Below are 18,827 nucleotides of genomic sequence, written 5' to 3' on the forward strand. Positions count from 1 at the left end.
GGAGGTTTTTTCCCACTCCAGACTGGGCCCCCTTAGGATCCCAGTCTAGATTGTATTTTTTTACTCATCCTTCCCCAGCGTTGACTTTTTTCCCATCTTTTACGGGGCGCCTTATGGCGAAACATCAGCGTTCTTGTTCTGTAACCCTGTAGACTGTTTGTTTGTCTAATCTTGAAAGGGTTTGTACTTGTGCAATGACAATAAAGACCTATCCTCTGAAAAAAAACTGCGATTAATAACCCGAAAAATACGGTAATTTTAGAATGTTTTCTGCTGGTGCTGTGCCTCGCGATTTTTTCAATAAAAAAAATGGTGCTTTGCCTCAAACCAGGCTGAAAAACACTGTGCTAAGAATGTGCCGTGGGGCCGCACCACCGCGTTACAGTTTTTCCATGATTGTTGCCATTTAATACAAAAAAACCCCCCAAAAAACCCAGGACAAACAGGTTCGGTTCATACTGAGGGTTTTTTATTGTGTGTATTTACAAACAAGCACATGCAGGAAGTGGACAGTGACTGGACACTATTGCGCAATCACGGTAACAGGACACGGGGGCATGTCTACGGGCTACATGACACCGGAGAGAGGGGAGGAAGCTATAATGACTACTTTCCATTGTCACGCTCCCACTTGCACACTGGCGAAAGTCCGGAATATTCCATCCACTCGGAAAAAATAAAAAAAAATAAAAAATTTGTACATCCGATAAATTAAACGTGAAAACGAGCACGTGTCGCTTGTTTTCCTCGAAGGCGACAACACCGGTCTAACGTAATGCTACTGTTGCCGTGGTGACAGTAATGCTACACGGCTGTTGATAACATCCCTGATAGCTGATTGGTTCAGTAAAAGAAATGAAAAAAACGGGAAAAAAAACCTCTACTGTACTGTACAGTATGTCGCACACGTGCAATGCTGGCCGATACGGAGTCTGCAGACAGCTGGGAGATGATACAAAGCAATAAAGTGAACATATCACTGCCACCGACCACACAATCGTTAATAATAGCCATCATCATGACAAAGGGGGTCAAAGGTCGATGCAGAAGGGACCAGGGCATCACCAGCCATTATTTATTTTTATTTTTTTCTATCATTTTTAGCACATACATTGCTGCATTCAGGTCGGACAGAGTTGACTGTGTCTCAGTTGGCCCACTTCCTTACTTATCTCCGACTTACTCTTTTTCAGTGATTTTATATATTTGAAAGAAGAAATGTTGTTGCGTTTTGTATTATAGCTCATTGTTTCTGAACCGTAGGTCAAGGGCCACCAAAAATATATGTCTCAGCTGTAATACACCTTTCCGCCACTTGTGGCAGTAATGACAATGTCAAAAAAACAGAAGCCTGGAGCTGAAGTCATAGAAAGGTTTTTCTTAAGCGCAAAAATTATGACTAAAGTAGGGAAGTTGTGTTTTCATTTACACTTTAATTGTATTGACAATTTAATATATATATATATAATGTTATGATTTGATATTAATTTAGTTACAACTATTTACTTTTGTGACCAGTCCGACATAAGCCTTGATAATCATCTTTGTTATTTAGTTTTATATATTTTAAAGACAAAACTTTGTGTGGGTTTTGTATTATAGCTCATTGTTTCTGAACCGTAGGTCAAGGGCCACCAAAATATATGTCTCAGCTGTAATACACCTTTCCGCCACTTGTGGCAGTAATGACAATGTCAAAAAAACAGAACCCTGGAGTTGAAGTCATAGACAGGTTTCTTAAGCGCAAAAAATATGACTAAAGTAGGGAAGTTGTGTTTTCATTTACACTTTAATTGTATTGACAATTTAATATATATATATATATATATATATAATGTTATGATTTGATATTAATTTAGTTACAACTATTTACTTTTGTGATCAGTCTGACATACGCCTTGATAATCATCTTTGGTATTTAGTTTTATATATTTGAAAGAAGAAACTTTGTGTGGGTTTTGTATTATAGCTCATTGTTTCTGAACCGTAGGTCAAGGGCCACCAAAAATATATGTCTCAGCTGTAATACACTTTTCCGCCACTTGTGGCAGTAATGACAATGTCAAAAAAACAGAAGCCTGGAGTTGAAGTCATAGACAGGTTTCTTAAGCGCAAAAATTATGACTAAAGTAGGGAAGTTGTGTTTTCATTTACACTTTAATTGTATTGACAATTTAATATATATATATATATATATATAATGTTATGATTTGATATTAATTTAGTTACAACTATTTACTTTTGTGATCAGTCTGACATACGCCTTGATAATCATCTTTGTTATTTAGTTTTATATATTTGAAAGAAGAAACTTTGTGTGGGTTTTGTATTATAGCTCATTGTTTCTGAACCGTAGGTCAAGGGCCACCAAAAATATATGTCTCAGCTGTAATACACTTTTCCGCCACTTGTGGCAGTAATGACAATGTCAAACAAACAGAAGCCTGGAGCTGAAGTCATAGACAGGTTTCTTAAGCGCAAAAATTATGACTAAAGTAGGGAAGTTGTGTTTTCATTTACACTTTAATTGTATTGACAATTTAAGAAAAATATATAATGTTTTTATTCATTATTAATTTAGTCAAAACTATTGATCAGTCTGACCTTCATCCATCCATCCATTTCCTACCGCTTATTCCCTTTTGGGGTGGCGGGGGGTGCTGGCGCCTATCTCAGCTACAATCGGGCGGAAGGCGGGGTACACCCTGGACAAGTCGCCACCTCATCGCAGGGCCAACACAGATAGACAGACAACATTCACACTCACATTCACACACTAGGCCTTGATAATCATCTTTGTTATTTACTTTTATATATTTCAAAGACAAAACTTTGTGTGGGTTTTGTATTATAGGTCATTGTTTCTGAACCGTAGGTCGAGGGACACCCCAAAAAATATCTGTCTCACCTGTGAGCCGTAAGCTGTAGTACACTTTTCCGCCAGTTGTGGCAGTAATGACAATGCCAAACAAACAGAAGCCTGTAGCTGAAGTCATAGAGGTTTCTTAAGCGCAAAAAGTATGACTAAAGTAGGGAAGTTGTGTTTTCATTTGAACTTTAGTTGTATTGACAGTATATTTAAGAAATATATATCATGTTATTTATTAATAATTTAGTTACAACTATTTATTTTTGTTATCAGTCCGACCTAAGCCTTGATAACCATATTTGTTATTTACTTTTATATATTTTAAAGACAACATTTTGTGAGGGTTATGTATTATAGGTCATTGTTTCTGAACCGTAGGTTGAGGACCACCCAAAAAAAATATCTGTCACAGCTGTGGGCCGTAAGCTGCAGTACACTTTTCCGCCACTTGTGGCAGTAATGACTATGCCAAACAAACAGAAGACGCCTAGAGTTTCTTAAGCGCAAAAATTATGACTAAAGTGGGGAAGTTGTGTTTGTATTTGCACTTTAATTTTATGGACAGTTTATTTAAGAAACTTATGTAATGTTATTATCTATTATTAATTTAGTTAAAATGTATTAATTTTAGCACTGTGAAATGGAATGTTAATTTATTTTTTATCAGTACCACTTTTGCAGTTTTTGATAACTATTTATTTTTCTAATCAGCCTGACCTAAGCCTTGATAATCATCTTTGTGACTTTATTGTTTACTTTTATATATTTGAAAAACAAAACTTTGTGTGGGTTTTGCCTCATAGGTCATTATTTCTGATCGGTAGGACGAGGGCCACCAAAAAATATCTGTCTCACCTGTGGGCCGTAAGCTGTAATACACTTTTCCGCCACTTGTGGCAGTAATGACAATGACAAACAAACAGAAAACGCCTGGAGTTTTTTTAAGCGCAAAAAATTATGACTATAGTGGGGAAGTTGTGTTTTCATTTGCGCTTTGATTGTATTGGCAGTTTATTTAAGAAACGCATATAATGTTATTTATTATTAATGTATTTTGGCACTGTGCAATTGTATGTAAATTTATTTTTTTTATCAGTCCCACTTTTGCAGTTTATTTGATAACTATTTATTTTGGTGATCAACCTGACGTAAGCCTTGATAATCATCTTTGTGACTTTGTTGTTTACTTTTATATATTTGAAAGACAAAACTTTGTGTAGTTTTTGTATTGTAGGTCATTGTTTCAATTATTTTTTCAATCAAGTGTTGGGATTTCCCACTTTGATTGTCCTTTAACACACTTTTATGTGCTCTGAAGGAAAGTGAAACTGATGCATAACTTTCTCAGACTTATATTTTTCATTTTCTTCCTCCTCTTCATTAAAAAAAAGACCATATCTTCATCCACCCTGCACTCAGGTCCTAACTTCCTTGTTTTACATTGACAAGAGGTGTCGACTTGTTTGGTTTTTATCAACTAGTGAGCACCAAACAAATACGGCCCAGAAACCTTTGGAAAGTAATGATGGAAGTGTTCCATTTGAGACACAGCCAATATTTTTTTTTTGTTTTTGTTTTTTTTACTAGTAGGAAGATTAAGCTAAACATAGCCAACCCTATTTCCTCAAATAGTGGCCCTGGCCAGCTTGATTTACTTAACTGCAGAGAGTACTGCAGTATGTGTTCATTTGCCAGAAGGCCTTTGTTTGTTTGTGTGTGACGAAAGTCGTTTACTCATTAGTCGTAACAAACATTACGATGGGAATTTGAATAAGACACTAAGTAATTAGTCCTGTGATTAGTACTAGGGCTGGGCGATACAATGATATCAGTATATATCGCGATACACAAAAATTGATATCAATTACAAAATGTGTTAATTTTAATTTCTTCTTTGTCTGAAATAAACAAATGCACTCGCTCTCTGGTAACCCAGCAAGACAGGAAGTGATGACTGATCAGTGGGAGTGACACGCTAACAGCCAATCAGGTAAGTGGTTAGAGTGTATGCCCTGAGATCGGTAGGTCGTGAGTTCGAACCCCGGCCGAGTCCATACTTGCCAACCCTCCCGGAATTTCCGGGAGACTCCTGAAATTCAGCGCCTCTCCCGAAAACCTCCCGGAAGAAATTTTCTCACGGAAACCTCCCGAAATTCACGCCCCCTCCAGCTCCATGCAGACATGATTCCCACGATGTAAACAAATTGCCTGCCCAATCACGTTACAACATCTACGGATTTTTAAGAAAAAACTGCACACACAAGGAGACGAAGCAGAAGGACGAGGAAGTTACAGCCATGGCGACGCCGTTTGTAATAGAGTGATCCTATGTTGTCTGTCGCCATCTCCTGGTGACTATTGGCTATAGCGTTATGGGGTTGCTTTTTGATTGGCCAAAGATTTACATGGGGTTGTGCACCTGACGGCAAGTGACTCTCGCCAGTACGGCACACAAATGGCAGAACAAAGGTTACTCAAATAATGAAAGGTAAGTGTTGTTGTTTTTTTTTTTTAAATAACCAGCAAGCACAGTACAGTTAGTAGAACTGTGTATTTATTACTGTGTATTTGATAGGTGCCGTCTGAAATTCAACTATTTATTTTATTTCTATATATATATATATATATATATATATATATATATATATATATATATATATATATATAATAAAATAAATATATATAGCTAGAATTCATTGAAAGTCAAGTATTTCATAAATATATACATATATGTATGTGTGGGAAAAATCACAAGACTACTTCATCTCTACAGAACCGTTTCATGAGGGGTTCCCTCAATCATCAGGAGATTGAGGGAACCCCTCATGAAACAGTTCTGTAGAGATGAAGTAGTCTTGTGATTTTTCCCACACATACATATTGCGCTCTACCACGGTATCGAGCACTATTCTCTGGATAATCCAATCAAGACATATATATATATATATATATATATATATATATATATATATATGAAATATATATATGAAATACTCGAGTTGGTGAATTATACTCGTCCCCTCTTAACCACGCCCCCCGCCCAAACCACGCCCCCAACCTCCCGAAATCGGAGGTCTCAAGGTTGGCAAGTATGGCCGAGTCATACCAAAGACTATAAAAATGTGACCCATTACCACCTGTCATGATCCGTGGCCCGGATCATGTTTTTGTTATATTCTGTTAGTTTTGGACTCCCTTAGTTCCTGTTTTGTGAACCCTTGAGTTTGTTTTAGTTACCATGGTTGCTCCTTTTGTTTGTCTATCATGTTGAAGGAGTGAGACAGCTTATCTACCGCTAAATAAGTCTTATTTTGATTATTCTGAAGTCAACCACGGAGAATATTTTTCGTTGTGATATCAGTTGGAATGTAGAAATATCACTGCGAGTGCTTCTTAAGGTATTTAGTGAGTCATAGACCTCCTCCTCAGAGAACTACTCTGCTATCTTTATTTTTTCTAACTTTTTTGAATGCAAGAGTAGCCGTAACATGTATCGTGATACAGTTTTCAGCCATATCGCCCAGCCCTATAAAGTAGTAATCAAATGGTAAATAAATAAATTATACTTGTATGGCGCAAGTTTTGCCGCCACAAATAGATTTAGTGCCATGTTAACACACGTAATAACGCACCTGGTCCGCCAGAGCATAGAAATATGAAGAAGTTGGAACCGTTAGTGTTGCTGAATTAGTTTTTCATTGTGTTTTACTTTTGTTTCTTTAAGTAGGAATGGCGCCATTTTTATGTCCCTCCTCTTGTTTTCATGTGTTGTTTTACCTTTCAGTTTAAAACGCCTTTGGGACTTTTTCAATCTGCACTGCAGCCACGTAATTTTGTGGGATAAATAATAGTCTACTACTAAACATATTTGTTTTGCTTTCACATGTTTTTGGCAAGTGCGCCATGGACAAATACACAAATTCATCGATAACATCATAACAACAACAACAACAACAAAATAAACAATGATTCATCATTTCCTGGTTTACATTCACTGGTTAATCACCGAGCTGCTATCACGATCTTAGGATCTACATAGTGCAAACATTCACCAAACCGAGGACCGAACTGAGCACGTGTGAACCGGACTGAAAGGTACCTGGTCGTCGCATGAAAAATAACTACTATTTTTGATACAAAGTGGCGATTCATGGAGGCGGAGGCCACTATTTGAGGATATACTCCAATGGATTTGAATGCTATTTCAAGACAATGGCGATACATGAAGCACACGGGAAGGAAGATATCGGATATTCAAACACATACACATTTATTTGTATGACGACCACCTAAATGTCAAGAGAATGGATCCCGTCCGTATCGTCGCTCTTATGACTTTTAAAGTAATATTAATCTCACTTTAAATATGTATATATTTATATATGTGTGCCTATGTATATATGTATGTATATTATTTATACAGTCAAATACAGCAGTAAAATGTCAAATAGCGGCGGAGAAGAATGAGAGGTCGATATCGCACGGTTGTACACACAGCTACAGTTCACTATATGATCACGTATGCACGAGGAAGTTATGGGACGATACTCTCAAAGTGCGCCCTGCTTTGAAACCATGACGACGAGGGGGTGGGCAGACCCATCGATAGTATCGATATCAAGGGAAGTATTAGTACCGGATCAATACTTTGATACTGATGACTCAATATTTTGATAATTATCTGTTTTTTTTTGTTCATTTAGTTACATTGTTGATATTTATGAGTTGTTTATAAAGTCAGGGAATAAGTTATTGGATACAAGAGGGCTTTGGTGGACTAAAAAAAATTTAATTTGAATGAGGGGTGTGAATCTTTGAGCATTGAATGATTCGATCTGATTTTGTTTCCTGGGTTGACTATTCGATTTGAAATTGATTCTCAATTCAACACGATTCCTGATTCAAACAGATTCTCGCAATGTATTGTTTGGTATAATATTTATGATGAAACTTTTTTAAAACAGGTTAAAAAAGCACATTTTGAAAATGTATTTAAAAAACTTTTCTTTAAATTGATTTAGGAAAACTAAATTTAATAGGCTACAGCATCCCCCTGTGACCCGAAAAGGGACAATCGGTAGAAAATATATGGGTGGATGAATTGAATAGGAATCCAGCGAAATAAGAATCGTGATTCTTATGTGAATTGATTTTTTTGTGCACCCCTAAGAGCCAAAAGCTTTAATAGTATGCACTAGTGTTGTCCCTATACCAATATTTTGGTACCGGTAGCAAAATATATTTTTATACCAAAAAATATTCGGATACTTTTCAGTACTTTTCTAAATAAAGGGCACTACAAAAAATGGCATTATTGGCTTCATTTTAACGAAAAATCTTAGGGTACATTAAACATGTTTCTTATTGCAAGTTTGTCCTTAAATAAAATAGTAAACATACAAGACAACTTGTCTTTTATTACTAAGTAAACAAACATACGCTCGCGAGCCATAGGTTTCCTACCCTTGTCCTAAAGGGTTCATTGTAAGCTAATTTTTGCATTTATTTAGTATTTAGTATCTATCAAGAAGAAAAACACGTGTTCTTCTCTTACATAAGGGTCGTGAATGGTGGACAAAATTCCAATAAAAATGTTCCCTTCTAAACTTACGTTCAACACTCTAATCCCAAGATCAACTTTAAATTTAGTCGATTACAAGTTTGTATTATTCTTTGAATTTTGCCAGAATTAAAGTAAACAACTGCCTGTATAGCTGCTTTGTGTTATTAGTGTCACTATTGCAGAATTTTCTCGTTACACTGCACCTGTTTGAGCTTTTTATGTTTTTTTTTTTTGTAATACAGTAGATCTGTGTTACTTTTTGCCTCATTCCTCACTTAAAACATGAGTGAAGAATGCACTACGGACCTGATAAGTCCGAAAGAGAAAGAGATGATACAGTATTACCTGCTCAATGGTGCTACCTGGTGGTTGTTTGAACAGACTGCAGCTAGCTCGCTTTATAGTCCCATTCCTTAATGCTTCAGTCAAATGCAGCATTCTCACAGGAATTAGGTCAAAATTCAACCTTTTAGTAAATACTTTAAAATGTGCCGCAGGCCTTTAAAAATGTTGCTACGCGCCGCACTTTGGGAATCCCTGCACTAGCGTTGTCCCGATATCAATATTTTGGTCCTTTGATACTTAAAAAAAAAAAAAAGGGACCTCAAAGAATGTCATTATTGGCTTCATTTTAACAAAAAATCTTAGGGTACATTAAACATATGTTTCTTATTGCAAGTTTGTCCTTAAATAAAATAGTAAACATACAAGACAACTTGTTTTTTATTAGTAAGTAAACAAACAAAGGTTCCTAATTTAGTCTGCTGACATATGCAGTAACATATTGTGTCATTTATCATTCTATTATTTTGTCAACATTATTAAGGAAAATTAGTAGAAAATTAATTATCAATCCACTTGTTCATTTACTGTTAATATCTACTTATTATCTCTTTTAACATGTTATATCTACACTTCTGTTAAAATGTAAGAATCACTTATTTTTCTGTTGTTTGATACTTTACATTAGTTTTGGATGATACCACAAATTTGGGTATCAATCCGATACCAAGTAGTTACAGGATCATACATTGGTCATATTCAAAGTCCTCATGTGTCCAGGGACAATATTTCCTGAGTTTATAAACATAATATACATGTTGTGATGCCAAAAAAATAGACATAATCATTGTAGTATCGACGAGATATGCTACTGTACTTGGTATCATTACGGTGGATGTTAGGTGTCGATCCACCAATGGTGGTGGCGGACCGGTACTTTTCAAGGGCGGTATAGTACCGAATACGATCCATTAGTATCGCGGTTCTATACTAATACTGTATACCGTACAACCCTAGTATGTACTAAAACAAAATATTTGCACTATTTTGTTGATTTTACTACATCGGTCATTTGTTTGCATTGAATATTTGTCCGATAATAATTATGAACAAACCAATAAATTAATACATATCATAAAATGATTCAATTTCAAGTAAAAAGTGGTACTATGGGCATTAGTATTTACTTGATGATGTACCGTAGTGCCGACCCCTACAGTCGCTGATCTGCAAACAAAACATTGCAGGAAGTGCACTTAAAGAGATATTTCACGGCAAGATGCAGTTATTAGTTATTGGATGCCGAGTGAAATATTCCTTTTAGAGTACCGTAACCTCATCACAACCTCTCAGTATTTACCCAGGAATATTTCTTCCTCTTATGTACTTCTCTTGTTGTCGTTGTCATCTTTAATTCATGGCGTCCAGCAGTCGTGGTGTCACATGATGAGCGAAGTGTAGCCAATGGGTACCAGGCCCTCTCTGTCTCCCTGACGACAGCGAATCCAGTCTTGGTCGACGCCCCCCAGGACCAGCAGCTCCTCCCCCTTGCAGAAGCTGAGCTCCGAGGCCTTTCCGGCGTAGTCGCACAGCGTTCGCACCGACCTGTGGGGAGAGAGCGCGGGGGAAGAGGCGTGAAGCGCGAGCCAAACAAAAGCGATGACATCCTTCCGCATAACTGCCATGGGCGCTCATTTTATAACAGGACAAAAAAATGAATGACTAAAACATGACGTTGGGGGAGGAAGGCATCCAATTTGTGGTGACTAAGACTAAAATGTACGTGTTAAATAAATTATACTCTTAATGCTTTTATTTGTTTTAAGAAGGTTGGATATAATTATAATTATAATTGAGTCACACATTAAAAGCGTTACTATAACGGCCTTCTTTCATCTCCTTAATATCGCAAAAATTCGCTCCATTCTGTCCACTAAAGACTCTGAGATCATTATCCATGCGTTTGTTACGTCTCGTCTCGATTACTGTAACGTATTATTTTCGGGTCTCCCCATGTCTAGCATTAAAAGATTACAGTTGGTACAAAATGCGACTGCTAGACTTTTGACAAGAACAAGAAAGTTTGATCACATTACGCCTGTACTGTATATACCTTTATATACATATATACATACATATATACCTGTACTGTATATACCTTTATATACATATATACATACATATATACCTGTACTGTATATACCTTTATATACATATATACATACATATATACCTGTACTGGCTCACCTGCACTGGGTTCCTGTGCACTTAAGATGTGACTTTAAGGTTTTACTACTTACGTATAAAATACTACACGGCCTAGCTCCATCCTATCTTGCCGATTGTATTGTACCATATGTCCCGGCAAGAAATCTGCGTTCAAAAGACTCCGGCTTATTAGTGATTCCCAAAGCCCAAAAAAAGTCTGCGGGCTATAGAGCGTTTTCCGTTCGGGCTCCAGTACTCTGGAATGCCCTCCCGGTAACAGTTCGAGATGCCACCTCAGTAGAAGCATTTAAGTCTCACCTTAAAACTCATTTGTATACTCTAGCCTTTAAATAGACTCCCTTTTTCGACCAATTGATCTGCCGTTTCTTTTCTTTTTCTCCCATGTCCCACTCTCCCTTGTGGAAGGGGTCCGGTCCGATCCGGTGGCCATGTACTGCTTGCCTGTGTATCGGCTGGGGACATCTCTGCGCTGCTGATCCGCCTCCGCTTGGGATGGTTTCCTGCTGGCTCCGCTGTGAACGGGACTCTCGCTGCTGTGTTGGATCCGCTTTGGACTGGACTCTTGCGACTGTGTTGGATCCATTATGGATTGAACTTTCACAGTATCATGTTAGACCCGCTCGACATCCATTGCTTTCCTCCTCTCCAAGGTTCTCATAGTCATCATTGTCACCGACGTCCCACTGGGTGTGAGTTTTTCCTTGCCCTTATGTGGGCCTACCGAGGATGTCGTAGTGGTTTGTGCAGCCCTTTGAGACACTAATGATTTAGGGCTATATAAGTAAACATTGATTGAAGTATGATTCAAATTAAAAGTAAGAATACTAATTTAGTGTTAATATTTGAGAGGGCCCCGGGACCCTCTGCAGTGGAAAAGTTGGGCCTTCAGGTCAAAAAGGTTAAGAAGGCCTGTATTTGAATTTATTTGATATAGTTTTATTTCAAATATGCAAAAAAAAAAACGAGAGCAAACTTGATCCATTACAGTCTTAACAGCCATTTAAACAAAATGAAAATAATGGAGAATAAAAATTAAAAAAAAATAAAACAAAATGAGCAATGTGTTGAGATCCGCTTTTTGGATCCTCCACATATTATTGTTTGTTCCATTTTTATATTCACTCTCCGTCTGATCCTATTATTTCCTGTTTAAGTCGGTCACCATGGTAGCTTATTAGTTTCACCTGTTTCTCACGGCCCTGCACACCTGTCCTCACTAATCACCTGCCTTATATAAGCCTGCATCTTTTGTTGTTCAGTCTGGGATCCAAATTTGTTTTCACACAACGGTACGTCTGCTTTGCGCTTTTGCTTACATGCAAATTTCAGTGTAATTCTCGCGAGCTCTCACGCAGCGCACTTTTATTCAATCTTAGCTCTCATGCTAAATGTTTTGTTTTCCCCTTTGTGTGCCTATGTGCCAGTTTAGTTGACTATTTGTTTATCCTAGCTCTTATGCTAGCGTCTTTTGTTTGCCTTTTCTTAGCTCCAGTATTTTTGTTCTCTAGCACCTTTTGTTAAATAATTCATTAGTTCATACCTTTTGCTGTGTTCAATTCTCGACGCATCCTCGAGGGAATCGAACCCGGCATCACAATGCCGAACAGGCGTAACACAATGGACTTTTATTTTATTTAGTTTTTTTTTTTTTTGAGATGTCCAATTGTATCGGACTGCCAATACTATCGGCCGATAAATGCTTTAAAATGTAATATTGAAAATTATCGGTATCGGTTTCAAAATGTAAAATTTATGACTTTTTAAAACGCCGCTGTACGGATTGGTACACGGACGTCGCGTCTTCCAGTCATACTTGCCAACCCTCCCGATTTTCCGAGGAGACTGCCAAATTTCAGTGCCCCTCCTGAAAATCTCCCGGGGCAACCATTCTCCTGAATTTCTCCTGATTCCCATCCAGACAACAATATTGGGGGCGTGTTTTAAAGGCACTGCCTTTGCGTACCGGCCCAATCACATAATATCTACAGCTTTTCACACACACAAGCGAATGCAACACATACTTGGTCAACAGCCATATAAGTCAAACTGAGGGTGGCCGTATAAACAACTTTAACACTGTTACAAATATGCGCCACACTGTGAACCCACACCAAACAAGAATGTTAAAGGCCTACTGAAATGAGATTTTCTTATTTAAACGGGGATAGCAGGTCCATTCTATGTGTCATACTTCATCATTTCGCGATATTGCCATATTTTTGCTGAAAGGATTTAGTAGAGAACATCCACGATGAAGTTCGCAACTTCCGGTGCTAAGACAAAAGCCCTGCCTCTACCGGAAGTCGCAGACGATGACGTCACAAGTGTGGGGGCTCCTCACATATTCACATTGTTTATAATGGGAGCCTCCAACAAAAAGTGCTATTCGGACCGAGAAAACGACAATTTCCCCATTAATTTGAGCGAGGATGAAAGATATGTGTTTGAGGATATTGATAGCGACGGACTAGAATTTTTTTTTTAAAAAGTTTAAAAAAAATAAAACGCGATTGCATTGGGACGGATTCCGATGTTTTTAAACACATTTAGTAGGATCATTCTGGGAAATCCCTTATCTTTCTATTGTGTTGCTAGTGTTTTAGTGAGTTAAATAGTACCTGATAGTCGGAGGTGTACGTCCACGGGTGTCTTGACGCGTAGTGTCTAAGGGGAGTCGACGGCAGTTATGGGCGGGGCAAGCTCAGCTTTTCTCCGGTAAGAAGCGACTTTTTAACCACAATTTTCTCACCGAAATCTGCTGGTTGACATTTCGTCGTGTTTCATGTTAGCTTGAAGTGAAGTGAAGTGATTTATATTTATATAGCGCTTTTCTCAAGTGACTCAAAGCGCTTTACATAGTGACACCCAATATCTAAGTTACATTTAAACCAGTGTGGGTGGCACTGGGAGCAGGTGGGTAAAGTGTCTTGCCCAAGGACACAACGGCAGTGACTAGGATGGCACAAGCGGGAATCGAACCTGCAACCCTCAAGTTGCTGGCACGGCCACTCTACCAACCGAGCTATGCCGCTTGACCACGCTCTGATCCATAGTAAATTTTCACCTCCAGGAATTTTAAACAAGGAATCACCGTGTGTTTGTGTGGCTAAAGGCTAAAGCTTCCCAACTCCATCTTGCTACTTTGACTTCTCCAATATTAATTGAACAAATTGCAAAAGATTCAGCAACACAGATGTCCAGAATACTGTGTAATTATGCCGTTAAAGCAGACGACTTTTAGCTGTGTGTGTGCGCAGCGCTCATACTTCCTAAAAACCTGTGACGTTTTGCGTACACGTCATCATTACACGACGTTTTCGAGACGAAACTCCCGGGAAATTTAAAATTGCAATTTAGTAAACTAAAAAGGCCGTATTGGCATGTGTTGCAATGTTAATATTTCATCATTGATATATAAACTATCAGACTGTGTGGTGGGTAGTAGTGGCTTTCAGTAGGCCTTTAAACACATTTCGGGAGAACATCCGCACCGTAACACAATAGAACAAATACCCAGAACCCCTTGCAACACTAACTCTTCCGGGATGCTACAATATACACCCCGCGCTACCCCTACTTCGCCCACCTCAACCTCTTCAAGCACTCTCAGGGAGAGTTTGTCCCAAATTCCAAGCTGCTGTTTTGAGGCATGTTAAAAAAATATTAACTTTGTGACTTCAATAATAAATATGGCAGTGCCATGTTGGCATATTTTCCCATAACTTGAGTTAATTTATTTTGGAAAACCTTGTTACATTGTTTAATGCAGGGGTGCCCATTACGTCGATCGCGAGCTACCAGTCGACCGCGGGGGTGTGTCAGTCGATCTCCAGCCAGGCTTTTAAAAAAAATAGACCTAAAAATGAGTGATCATCAATCTTCACCAAGACGTCACTTAAATGACATTCACGGTACCGGAGGGTCTTGTGAGATGACGCTGGCTGCTGCAAGATCATTATTATGAAAATATGACCGAGAGGAAGGCGAGAAACACTTTTTATTTCAACAGACTCTCGCGCTGTACCTTCCGTCAAAACTCTAAAGGCCGACTGCACATTTCCTATCTTCACAATAAAAGCCCTGCTTCATGCTGCCTGCGCTAACTAAATACAGAGTCTCGGAAAACTGGCGTGCACAAGCGATCCCTCAGAAAGCTGGCGTGCACATCACTTGTGCACGCCAGCTTTCCGAGACTCTTATTTTGTTAGCGCAGGCAGCATTAAGCAGGCTTTTATTGTGAAGATAGGAAATGTGCAGTCGGCCTTTAGAGTTTTGACGGAAGGGACGGCGCGAAAGTCTGTTGAAATAAAAAGTGTTTCTCGCCTTCCTCTCTGTCATTTTTTCATAATAATGAACTGGCAGCAGCCAGCGTCATCTCACAAGACCCTCCGGTGCCGTGAATGTCAATCAAACAAGCTACGGAATTTGCCGCCAATGTTTTTCTTGTAAAGTGTATGGAAGCTGGATGAATTAGATGCCAAAAACCAACCACTTTCATGTGGTATTGTACAGAAAGGACAACTTTTTTTCTCCTCCATTTGAAAATGTGGGCGTTATCATCATTACTGTCTGATTCCAATCAATGCAAGTCATCAGAATCAGGTAATACACCAACTTATATTCTTGTCTTTGTGAAAGAAAGACATCTATATGTGTTACACATGCTTGTATTATCATTAAACACAATTAACTTGTTTACAAAAATGTCTCTTTCATAAATAAATAAATATAAATGATATATATAAATGAGGTAGATCCCCTCGAGTTGGTCAATTGAAAAGTAGCTCGCCTGCAGAAAAAGTGTGGGCACCCCTGGTTTAATGCATCCAGTGGGGCATCACAATAAAATTAGGCATAATAATGTGTTAATTCCAAGACTGTATATATCGGTATCGGTAATTAAGAGTTGGACAATATCGGATAGCGGAAAAAAAGCCATTATCGGACATCTCTAATTGAAACAGATCAAGATTCCGATCTATGTCCCGCCTCTTCCTGCTGGCATCGGCAAACTGAAGCAGACAATTACTTCCTCACTGAATAATGTTACCAAGAGACATACTAGGGCGTGTTTGGCAAGAGTTTAACTACCGACTTGACGTGTGCCGTGTCACCGCCAATCCACATATTGAACAGTACTGAAAATATTCAATTTCGTAAGCTAGATTTGGTTGTTTTCAAATAATTGCTTTGAAAATTCGGTTAACATTTTTCGGACACTACGTATGTTCATTCATACTGCAACGACCTGCTGGTGTTATTGTAATGTTTGGATGTTATTGATGTTCATTGTTCTTATGATCATGAACACACCGTGCTGGGAAGGGGGTTGGCGGAGAATGAGGAAGTGTTGTTGTGTGTTTAAGAATGAAGCAAAGAGATGGACTTGTGAAAACGGGAGGGAGTATATGTTGGAATTGGGCCCGATGTTAGCATAAGATTGGCAATAAAAGTTAAAATATGCTCCATCCTATCTTGCCGATTGTATTGTACCATATGTCCCGGCAAGAAATCTACGTTCAAATAACTCCGGCTTATTAGTGATTCCCAGAGCCCCAAAAAAGTCTGCGGGCTATAGAGCGTCTTGTATTCGGGCTCCAGTACTCTGGAATGACCTCCCGGCAACAGTTAGAGATGCTACCTCAGTAGAAGCAATTAAGTCCCATCTTAAAACTCATTTGTATACTCTAGCCTTTAAGTAAACCCCCTTTTTAGACCACTTGATCTGCCGTTTCTTTTCTTTTCTACTCTTCCCCCCACTCCCTTGTGGAAGGGGGTGCACAGGTCCGGTGGCCATGGATGAAGTGCTGGCTGTCGAGAGTCTGGACCCGGGGTGGACTGCTCGCCTGTGCATCGGTTGGGGACGTCTTAGCCCTGCTGACCCGTCTCCACTTGGGATGGTCCACTGCTGGTCCCACTATGTAGTGGACTCTCACCATTATGTTGGACTTACTATGGACTGGACTTTCACAATATTATGTTAGACCCACTCGACGTCCATTGCATCCGGTCTCCCCTAGAGGAGGGGAGGTCCTCCACATCTACGGTCCTCTCCAAGGTTTCTCATAGTCATTCACATTGACATCCCACTGGGTTGTGAGTTTTTCCTTGCTCTTATGTGGGATCTTAACCGAGGATGTTGTTGTGGCTTGTATAGCCCTTTGAGACACTTGTGATTTAGGGCTATATAAATAAACATTGATTGATTGATAGTTCGAGAAAAAGAGTGTGGGACTTTAGTAAGACTTCTTCTGGACACTACAATGCCTTATATTACAACCCTATATTTTCAAAAGCGTTACAAAAACAGCCTTCTTTCATCTCCGTAATATCGCTAAAATTCGCTCCATTTTGTCCACTAAAGACGCCGATAACATTATCCATGCGTTTGTTACGTCTCGTCTCGACTACTGTAACGTATTATTTTGGGGTCTCCCCATGTCTAGCATTAAAAGATTACAGTTGGTACAAAATGCGGCTGCTAGACTTTTGACAAGAACAAGAAAGTTTGATCACATTACGCCTGTACTGTATATACCTTTATATACCAGTTGATCTGCCGCTTCTTTTCTTTCTCCTATGTCCCCCCTCCCTTGTGGAGGGGGGACCATGGATGAAGTAGTGGCTGTCCAGAGTCGAGACCCAGGATGGACCACTCGTCGGGACCCAGGATGGACCGCTCACCTGTATCGGTTGGGGACATCTCTGTGCTGCTGATCCGCCTCCGCTTGGGATGGTTTCCTGTGGACGGGACTCTCGCTGCTGTCTTGGATCCGCTTTGAACTGAACTCTCGCGGCTGTGTTGGAGCCACTATGGATTGAACTTTCACAGTATCATGTTAGACCCGCTTGACATCCATTGCTTTCGGTCCCCTAGGGGGGGGGGGAGGGGGTTGCCCACATCTGAGGTCCTCTCCAAGGTTTCTCATAGTCAGCATTGTCACTGGCGTCCCACTGGATGTGAATTCTCCCTGCCCACTGGGTGTGAGTTTTCCTTGTCCTTTTGTGGGTTCTTCCGAGGATGTTGTAGTCGTACTGATTTGTTCAGTCCTTTGAGACATTTGTGATTTGGGGCTATATAAATAAACATTGATTGATGATTGATTGATGACAATGTGTGGCGGCTTTTATTTTGCTGTGGCAGGCCGCCATGATCAGTTCCGTGTAGGGGAAACTGTGTAATGAGTCTATTTTTGTGATGTTGTTTGGTAATGTACAGATCAGGGGTCACCAACGCGGTAGCCCGTAAGGACCAGATGAGTCGCCCGCTGGGCTGTTCTAAAAATAGCTCAAATAGCAGCACTTACCAGTGAGCTGCCTCTATTTTTTAAATTGTATTTATTTACTCGCAAGCTGGTCTCGCTTTGCTCAACATTTTTAATTCTAAGAGAAACAAAACTCAAATAGAATTTGAAAATCCAAGAAAACATTTTAAAGACTTGGTCTTCACTTGTTTAAATAAATTCATTTATTTTTTTACTTTGCTTCTTATAACTTTCAGAAAGACAATTTTAGAGAAAAAAATACAACATTAAAAAGGATTTTAGGATTTTTAAACACATACCTTTTTACCTTTTAAATTCCTTCCTCTTCTTTCCTGACAATTTAAATCAATTTTCAAGTATATTTTTTTATTGTAAAGAATAATAAATACATTTTAATTTAATTCTTCATTTTAGTTCTGTTTTTTCGATGAAGAATATTTGTGAAATATTTTTTCAAACTTATTATGATTAAAATCAACAAAAAAATATTCTGGCAAATCTAGAAAATCTGTAGAATCAAATTTAAATCTTATTTCAAAGTCTTTTGAATTTCTTTTAAAATGTTGTTCTGGAAAATCTAGAAGAAATAATGATTTGTCTTTGTTAGAAATATAGCTTA

General features: G+C 38.7%; 1 protein-coding gene and 1 long non-coding RNA gene across 3 annotated transcripts in view; both read right to left on the reverse strand.

Moving 5' to 3' along the window:
- Positions 1-447: 447 nt before the first annotated feature.
- On the reverse strand, positions 448-5,713 carry LOC133539624 (uncharacterized). Its single transcript, XR_009803452.1, has 2 exons — positions 3,587-5,713; positions 448-2,604 (listed from the first exon to the last, which is right to left on the reverse strand). It is a non-coding gene; the product is annotated as an uncharacterized LOC133539624 (long non-coding RNA).
- A 2,932-nt stretch (positions 5,714-8,645) lies between these two features.
- rusc1 (RUN and SH3 domain containing 1) overlaps positions 8,646-18,827 on the reverse strand; it is a 65,234-nt gene continuing 55,052 nt past the window's right edge. For both annotated transcript variants that reach the window (XM_061881676.1, XM_061881675.1), the window contains one exon: positions 8,646-10,319. In XM_061881676.1, coding sequence (XP_061737660.1) covers positions 10,154-10,319 — 166 coding nt within the window. In that variant the 3' untranslated portion in view covers positions 8,646-10,153. The remainder of the gene's footprint in view (positions 10,320-18,827) is intronic.

Source organism: Nerophis ophidion, linkage group LG21, assembly GCF_033978795.1.
Source record: "Nerophis ophidion isolate RoL-2023_Sa linkage group LG21, RoL_Noph_v1.0, whole genome shotgun sequence".
NCBI classification, from domain to species: Eukaryota; Metazoa; Chordata; class Actinopteri; order Syngnathiformes; family Syngnathidae; genus Nerophis; species Nerophis ophidion.